The 9,575-nt window shown below is 27.6% G+C and overlaps 1 protein-coding gene across 1 annotated transcript; it reads left to right on the top strand.

Moving 5' to 3' along the window:
* The first annotated feature begins 1,945 nt into the window (after nucleotides 1-1,945).
* Nucleotides 1,946-3,896, top strand: LOC140891382 (large ribosomal subunit protein uL4c). Its single transcript, XM_073299841.1, has 2 exons — nucleotides 1,946-2,816; nucleotides 3,644-3,896. The coding sequence occupies exons 1-2, from the start codon at nucleotides 2,012-2,014 to the stop codon at nucleotides 3,646-3,648; spliced, it is 810 nt and encodes a 269-aa protein (XP_073155942.1). The 5' UTR covers nucleotides 1,946-2,011; the 3' UTR covers nucleotides 3,649-3,896.
* Nucleotides 3,897-9,575: the final 5,679 nt, after the last annotated feature.

Below are 9,575 nucleotides of genomic sequence, written 5' to 3'. Positions count from 1 at the left end.
CGAACTCAAGCTCCTTGCAAGGTCATGGGCCACTATTAGCATCGACCCAATCATCGGTAATGACCAGAAGGATCAAGCTTTCTGAAAATTAATTACAAATTACTACAACAAGCATCGTCCTACCGAATCTAAAGAGAGAGATTGGAAGAAGGTAAAATCACATTTCTATTTATTTCATCATTTGGTAAATAACTTTTCTGGTATATACAATAATTTATACAATCATCGTCCGAGCGGATGGAGCGATGATGATGTCCTTGTTAAAGCTCATGAAATATTGAAGACAAATCATAATAGCAAACTTTCAAGCATGAACATATGTGGAAATTTCTTAGAGAGTGTGAGAAATATGTTCCACAACATCGTCATGCTAATGAGAAAAGCTCTAACCTCTGAGTCAGAGGCACACAACCTTATCAAATTCGGATACGAGTGTTGGCGTAGATGATTGTCAAATTCACACGTATGATGAGAGAATGGACCATAGGTGGCAAAACATGGAAGAACTTTACATGTAGATAATGGAACTTAAAAAAAACAAAACAAAACGAGGCGACGACCCAGGAGCCTGAGGTCCTTCATAAGATTATGAAATCCTTATGAAAGATACTACTGGCTTGACATCGGAACAGCTTAATATACATCTCAAAATATACACAAAACTTAAAAAGAAGCATGACATAGAGCAAATGTATTTTAGTTATTTTTTAATATTGTTGTAATTTATGTATGTTTTTTTTATCTATTGAAGCATTGTGAAGTCGGAATTTTAATTATGAATTAAAGTTGAAGATTTAAATATCTTATATTTAATATTATGAATTATTTGTAATAAATAGTCATATTGTATCCTTATTTTAAAATTTATACATTTGAATAATATTTTTTAGTTTCATAATATATATATATATATAGTCAATATATATATATATATATATATATAAATTTCAGTTAATAATAATTATATTTATTGTTTTTATGAAATGTATATTATGTATACATTTAATTATATGAAACATATCTTTTCAAAAAAAATTATATGAAACATATAAATAATATTTCAAATATTTGCATTATTTTTTAAACAAATAAAGAGTGGTAAATTTGGGGAATGGATCCCCTGTTGTGGGGTGCTCACAACAGGGGTGCTGTGGCATCGTTTACCACCCACAATACAAAATTTAATTTTATTTTTTTTTGCTTTTTTAATATTATTAATTTTTTATTTTTATTTATGTTTTTGTGTTTTTTTTTGCTAATTTTTTTTGTGTTTTTTTTTTCAATTGAATATGAGATTTTTATCATAATAAAACACATTATACTTGATAAATTAAAAATAAGAAAAATTAAGTAAAATATTAAATATATAAACATTTAAAAATCAAAATCAAAATACGATCTATTTATAATTTTTTTAATTTGGTTAAATCGAATTTTTTTATGAAAACAAAAAATCAAATTGAATTATTTTTTAAAACTAAACCAAATTTTTGAATTAACCGAATCGAATGTTTGAATTCATTCGGTGAGTTAATAATTCGGTTTAACCGAAATAATGAACACCCATAATTTCTTTGAAATCATTAATTTCAATTATAAGACAAAAAAATGATACAAGATAATGACAAGATAAAAAAAAATGATGTTTTTTTTTAAAAAAAAATTAAAATTTATAGTATAAAAAGGTCAAAATAGAGAACAAAAGCCCCAAAAATTTTAGAAAAAAAAAAACTCAAAAATGTTTTAAAAAATAAATAATTAAATATATTTAAAAATGCAAAACAAAAATAATATTGAATATTGTGTTGTTGGTGGTATAAAAATAATTTAATTTAAAATGAATTTAAAATATATAAAAAAAATTATTAAAAAAAAAAAAAAGAAAGAAAAATGTGCTGTGGTGTGCCCTCTACTTGCCACAGTAGAGTAGAGGATCCTTTCCCGTAAATTTGATATGGTGATGTAGCTGAAATCAAAGGATAAGATACCAAAGCTCTGCAACTGCAAGAGAATGAAAATGGCTTCACCAATCTCCTTTTTCTCCTCCTCCATATTCATGCCCACTTCCAACACCAACACCAACCTCCATTTCCTCAAAGCCCAACCCCACCTCAGACTCCGGGCCACCGCCGCCCGCGCTCAGCTTGCCACTCTTCCTGTCCTCTCTTTCGAAGGAACCCAGGTCGGCTCAGCCACCCTCAACTTGAAATCCGCCCCTCCAGACACCGCTCGTGCTGTCGTCCACCGTGGCCTCACCACCGACCTCACCAACAGCCGCCGAGGAACCGCCTCCACCCTCACACGAGCGGAGGTTCGAGGTGGCGGCATTAAACCTTATCCCCAGAAGAAAACTGGCCGCGCTCGCCGTGGTTCCATCCGCACTCCCCTCCGCCCTGGCGGTGGTGTTATTTTCGGCCCCAAACCCAAAGACTGGTCCGTCAAAATCAACAAGAAGGAAAAGAGATTGGCCATCTCCACCGCCATTTCCAGCGCATTCGAAAGTACCGTCGTGGTTGAGGATTTTGACGATAAATTCGACAAGCCCAAAACTAAGGCGTTTGTCGAAATGCTGAAGAGACTTGGGCTCGACCCCAAGAAGAAGTCTTTGTTTTTAATGACGCAACTTTCGGACAATGTGAAGTTGTCGAGTAGGAATATTGGGACCTTGAAAATGTTGACGCCTAGGACCCTGAATTTGTTCGACATTTTGGATGCAGAGACTCTGATTCTTACTAAAGGGGCTGTCGAGTTCTTGAACGAGAGGTATGGAATCATTGAAAGTGAGGAGGAAGATGAATTTGAAGACGCCGGTGAAGGTAACTTCTCTTTGTTTTCTGAGTTTTTTTTTATCATACAATCCAAAATTTGATTCATTGAAAACTTATTATTTGATTCCAAGTATTGTTAGAAGTAGCAGAGTTTGAAATATTTAGCAGTTCTAAGACTTTATACAACACTGTTTAACTCTAGGCTTATTCAGCTTTATATTTCTTTTTTGTTTCTTTTTTGCTTTTTGTTTCATTTTGAGTCTGTATAAGAGTTTGGGTGCAGCATTGAGAACAGTTTCTGCACACAGTAATTTTGTTAAAGATTACAACTCAAATGAGTAGTGAATGTTGAGCTCAAGATGACTAAGTATTGAATTACTCGAGCTTGGGCTTGACAAGCTCAAAATTCAAGCATCAACTGAGTTCCATCTCAGGTATAAATACTAAAACAAGGAGTCGGACAAGGCAAATACTAAATCGCTCTACCTTTTACTGTTTTACATAAAAAAAAAACAAGTACGAGCTGTTCAATATGTAAACTTTAGAAGTAAGGATAACATGCTTAGTGAAATGTGTAAAAGTAAACATCATAGCTTTCCTTCATGTAGCCTAGTCATTACTGGAGCCAGAGTAAAAGGTAAGCAAGCTTTCCTCAAACAAATGCTTCAGCTGCTCAATTTTGTTCAAAATCTCGCTCGAGCCAAGCTTTGACTGATTGGCCTGTGAGCAAAACCCAGCACTGGTCTGTGAACACCTGTAGTTAAGCCCTCGGCTCGAAATTTTATGATACATTTTAATATATGTCATCTTTCGCTACGACAAAGTAGTTCATTGGGATCAAATTTGCCACTAACTTGTTTGCGTTTTGTTATCAGCATGAACCAAATTTGAAGGGGGATTTCTTATTCAACAGAGTAATGCTGCTACCTACATATGGATTAGAGTTCTTTCCGTTACGACTTTTCTGCCTGTTTTGATCTGAGTGATAATTTTTTAATTCATACCTCAAAATTCTTTAGGTTTTGATAGTTGACACTGTTGTATTACGGAGTATGATATGCTTATAATACTCTTTTTGCTGGTTAATGTATGGTAATCAATATAGAATTTCTGACCTTTTCTTTCTTATTTCCCACTTTACATACATATTATCTCTTCTTCCATTTCGTTATGCATCCAATTAATGAACATAGCACTTGTATGCAAGTTTGTGCTATTTGGATCAAGAAATTTAAGCTCCGAAAATATGTAGGACTTTCACAGTGGCTTGTAGATGAATAATGGTTGGTCTTAGGACTTGGAGACAATTTGTACGTATGTATCTATAGACACAACTATGAATAACTAATGCACTTGTTTCATCTATGCGAAGTTGGTATGATATGGTCATCTTGCTTGCGGTTAACAGTGCAACATATGCCTGGCAAAATCTTGAATCGAATTGATTACATGTTGGTGCAGAAGATGAGCGTAGATTTTCACGTTGTGACAACAAATTCGTTCAATTCAATTCCTGACACAATATGTACGATTATCCCACCCCAAAATCGCCCTTTTACAAATTCTGTTCCGATACATATTCCTCATCTCCAGATCGATTGGTCCGAGCATCAGTCCATCTTGTGGATGATCGTTTTCTATACTAAGATATTTTTGTGTTATGGATGTGATGCACGAAAGACGTGTACAAATGTAATAAAAATCTGATAAGATATAGATGAATCATGTATAGAGATAATAACAAGTTGTTTGTGTATATTGTTTAAATTTTGTGGGATTATTATTTTTACTATAATGTAATGTCTTGAATGCGCTTGTTAATTGTAAAAACAATTGTTGGGAAAATAGCTATATTATTAAAATATTTGTTCATATCAAGTCAATCATGTCTGATAACATGAGTTAGGAGTGATTTCTCGTCAAAACTCATATGCTAAGACATCACTTACCATGATATGAAATTAAGTTAGCTAAAAAATAAGACAAACATAGAATGAATAAAAATTGTAACTCATTTCATTTTCATCTATTATACCAAACAGTACCTAAGTATATTAAACGAATCAGCTCCAAAAAAATTGGCTTGCATTCAAAACTATCTAATTCGGTTCGAATTGTATATGTTAATACTATTTTTCGAGTCCGAGATTTAATATTTTATTAATATGATATAATCATATATAAATAAATACATTGGAATATTTCAAGCTCAACACGAGTATTTATTCTAATTGAATTTGAGCAAAAAATATAAAAAAGTTCGAGCTCCAAATTCAATTTGGTCTTGAAGATATCCGAACCAAATTTGAACTCAAATATATATATATATATATATATATATATATATATATACTACTCTTATAAATATATGAGTTTCAATTGTGAATTCTCTAGTGAATTCTCTAATTTACCCTTCTTTATCTTACATACTATTAATTAAATATTTTTGTCATTTTCAATGTTTTTTTAGGTTTTTCATTTTATTTTCTAGATAAGTCAAGAGTAATTAATTTTTGTCCATTTATTTATTCAAGGTATATTAATTTTTATTATTTAATTCATGTCTTAAATTAAAAAAGTTATTAATTGAAATTTATCTTAATTTTTTTGTCCATTAATTTATTATTCAAAGTAGATTAATTGTTAAATTTAATTCATTTCTTAAACTAAAAAATTATTATATTAATTGAAATATTTAATTTTTAATATTTAATTTTGTTTCACTTTAGTTATTATCTTTTTTATTTAATAATTAATATTTTTGTCTAATATTTTTTAAAATTTTAGGGACTACAAATATAATCAACATCAATATTTTCTTATCCAAGGTAAAAAATATACTCATTTCGTCTCATGTATTTAGGCTTATTTGTATTTTCACATATATATTAAGAAAGTGTTTGAAAAAGTAAATTTTGTAAAGAAATTTCTCATTTTGCCCTTATTTAATAAAATTTTAATAAAATAAAATAAATATACAAGTAGTTAATAATATGAATTTAATAAAGATAAATTGTTAAAAGAGTAGGATATATGATATTTAATATGAAAACTAGACTATATAATTGAGACATATAAAAAATAAATGTAATTTAAATAAGTGAGACATATAAAGTATGATTATAACTTACTTTTATGTTCATATTTGTATTACAGTATAATATTTGGCTAATAGAATCAATTTATACTAATAAAATAAAATAAAATAATTATACAAGTAGTTAATAATATGTATTTAATAGGGATACTACTCTCATAAATATATGAGTTTCAGTTGTGAATTCTCTAGTGAATTCTCTAATTTACCCTTCTTTATCTTACATACTATTAATTAAATATTTTTGTCATTTTCAATGTTTTTTTAGGTTTTTCATTTTATTTTCTAGATAAGTCAAGAGTAATTAATTTTTGTCCATTTATTTATTCAAGGTATATTAATTTTTATTATTTAATTCATGTCTTAAATTAAAAAAGTTATTAATTGAAATTTATCTTAATTTTTTTGTCCATTAATTTATTATTCAAAGTAGATTAATTGTTAAATTTAATTCATTTCTTAAACTAAAAAATTATTATATTAATTGAAATATTTAATTTTTAATATTTAATTTTGTTTCACTTTAGTTATTATCATTTTTTATTTAATAATTAATATTTTTGTCTAATATTTTTTAAAATTTTAGGGACTACAAATATAATCAACAACATCAATATTTTCTTATCCAAGGTAAAAAATATACTCATTTCGTCTCATGTATTTAGGCTTATTTGTATTTTCACATATATATTAAGAAAGTGTTTGAAAAAGTAAATTTTTTAAAGAAATTTCTCATTTTGCCCTTATTTAATAAAATTTTAATAAAATAAAATAAATATACAAGTAGTTAATAATATGAATTTAATAAAGATAAATTGTTAAAAGAGTAGGATATATGATATTTAATATGAAAACTAGACTATATAATTGAGACATATAAAAAATAAATGTAATTTAAATAAGTGAGACATATAAAGTATGATTATAACTTACTTTTATGTTCATATTTGTATTACAGTATAATATTTGGCTAATAGAATCAATTTATACTAATAAAATAAAATAAAATAATTATACAAGTAGTTAATAATATGTATTTAATAGGGATAAATCGGTAAAAGAATATGAAAATTTTAAAGAATTAATAAACAACATAAATATTTTCTTGTTCAAGGTAAAAAAAATATTCATTTCGTCTCATTTATTTAGGCTTGTGTGTATTTTCATATATATATATATATATTAAGAAAGTGTTTGTAAAAGTAAATTTTGTTAAATAATTTCTTATTTTTCCCTTATTTAATTAAATTTTAATAAAATAAAATAATTATACAAGTAGTTAATAATATGAATTTAATAGGGATAAATTGTTAAAAGAGTAGGACATATGATATTTAATATGAGAACTAAACTATATAATTGAGACAAATAAAAAAATAAATGTAGTTTAAATAAGTGAGACATAGATAATAATATGATTATAACTAAGTTTCATGCTGATATTTTATTACAGTATAATACTTGACTACTAGAATCAATTAATGTTAATTCTTAAGAAATCGTAAAAAGTTTGTGTGACAAAAAGTAAAAAATCACACTAAATTCAAATCGATTTTAAGTCAAACAAGTTATTCTTATATCTAAGTTACTTAAATACTATAAATGATTGATTATAAAAGTTTTTAACTTGTTTAAAATATGATTGCTCATCCTCTAAAAAATATTTTTTTTTCACATTTTTTTTGTGTACTCAAATTTTTATTGCAAATAATATATTTAACATACTATTATTAAAAATTATATATTAATTATCACACTCCATATAAATATTTTTTATGGCATGTACAACAACATGTGCTTTATATGCATATCAAATTTAAAACAACTCAATTGGATTATTATTGAAGAAAATTAAGAATAAAAACTTATTCAAGTCAAAAATTGAGATCGAACATTGTTGAATTGTCAAAAATCACATTAGCAATTGGACTAACAATAGTCGAAAATTAAATGTTAGTGTACCAAAACCAAATTTGACAACTCAATGGACTAAAACTCAAATTTGGACAAATTAATGAATCAAAAAATCATTTATCTGAAAGAAATTACTGTAGAAAGTTAAGCTACAAAAATTTGTGTAATGATTAACATGGTTTATCAGAGAAAAAATAATACGTGATTTATATTACTTTAACAATAGAAGATCAAAATTCATCTCTAAATAAATCTAGCTTTTAAATAAAGGAAAATTAGTTTTTTTGTGCACTAACTTATTTAATATTATGATTTGATCCACTAAGTTTACAAAGTTTGTTTGTGATACGCTAAATTTTAATTTGGCTACTTTTGGTCTAATTGGGGACGTGATACTGGAAAATACTGATTTATAATTAAAAAAAAATACTTACACGACGTAAAAATGCTGAAGTGAGAACGAACATTATTGAATTGTCAAATATCACGTCAGCAAGAGGACTAACAATAATTGAAAATAAAATGTTAGTGCATCATAACCAAATTTGACAACTCAATGGACTAAAATTCAAATTTGGACAAGTTAATGAATCAAAAAATCATTTCTCAGAAAGAAATTACTGTTTTTTCTTAAAAATGAATATAAGTAAAATTAGCATTTAACATAAATTGTTTATGCTGGAGTGCAATAATAGTCTCTGAGAGCATTAATCGAAACATGACGCTTGAGATTTTGTATTGTTTAAAATTTTGAGTCGTATTGTTACCATCAACTATAAATTTTGGTAAAGCGAGACGTGTTCGGTCATATAATTAATATCAGAGTCAAGCTCGTAGTTTCGATTCATATTTATTGAAAGCACAATTCTTGGTAAGGTGATTGTTTGAGTGCAATAATTGTCTCCTTGGGTTGAACAATTGAAATATGTATTCGTTTGAACTGCGATACAATCTAAAAGATTTGCGCTACACAATTATCACTAACTATAGCTTTTAGTAAAACACAAATCTCTTGATCCTATAGTTTGTAACGAATATATATATTTTACGTTTTTCAATAAATATATAACACATGTTATTGTTTTAAAATTGTTAGCTAAAAAATAAATCAAACTGAATGCATAAACATTTAATATCACTACAAAAAACCGTCGATCAGAAACCGACAAATATAACAAAAAAAATTTAATAGGTCATATGAGCACTTCAGTAGCTAATTAGATATTGAATCATGGTGACTAAAGTTTGAAGTTGCCCGTAAAAAGTATAACACTTGATTTTAATAAAGCTAAACATTCGAAATTTGATAACTTCGGTCTCAATCAAATAAAATTATTGTTACGTGCAACATACGTACATTTTTCTAATATATATATATATATATATATATATATATATATATAGATAAATTTTCAGCTGCCCAACAAGTGATGCTCACTTCGTGCCCGACCACTAAAAGCCAGTGCCGTATTTTAATGGCTAAAACCCGACACCGAATTTTAGTGATAGGGGACGAAGTGAGCAGAAATTTGTTTGACAGCTTAAAACTTCTATATATATATTTTTTACGTGATTCGGTTAATTAACTCTCCAATTTTATAGTGTGAGATGTAAATTGTTCAAATGCTGAAATCAATAATTATCAATCACAGGAGCATAATTACTGAAATTTGACCAGAGTCATAGGGCCATGCAATAATGCATTATGATCATATATATATTCAATTCTGTTGACTCCAAGTATAAACATTTAAAGTACCTGAGAAAAAGAAACAAGAGCAGACAACAATGGGGCG

This window comes from Henckelia pumila, chromosome 3 (genome assembly GCF_033568475.1).
Source record: "Henckelia pumila isolate YLH828 chromosome 3, ASM3356847v2, whole genome shotgun sequence".
In the NCBI taxonomy this organism is placed as follows: Eukaryota; Viridiplantae; Streptophyta; class Magnoliopsida; order Lamiales; family Gesneriaceae; genus Henckelia; species Henckelia pumila.
Note: the sequence above shows the minus strand (reverse complement) of the source record. Positions and strands in the feature narration are given on the sequence as shown.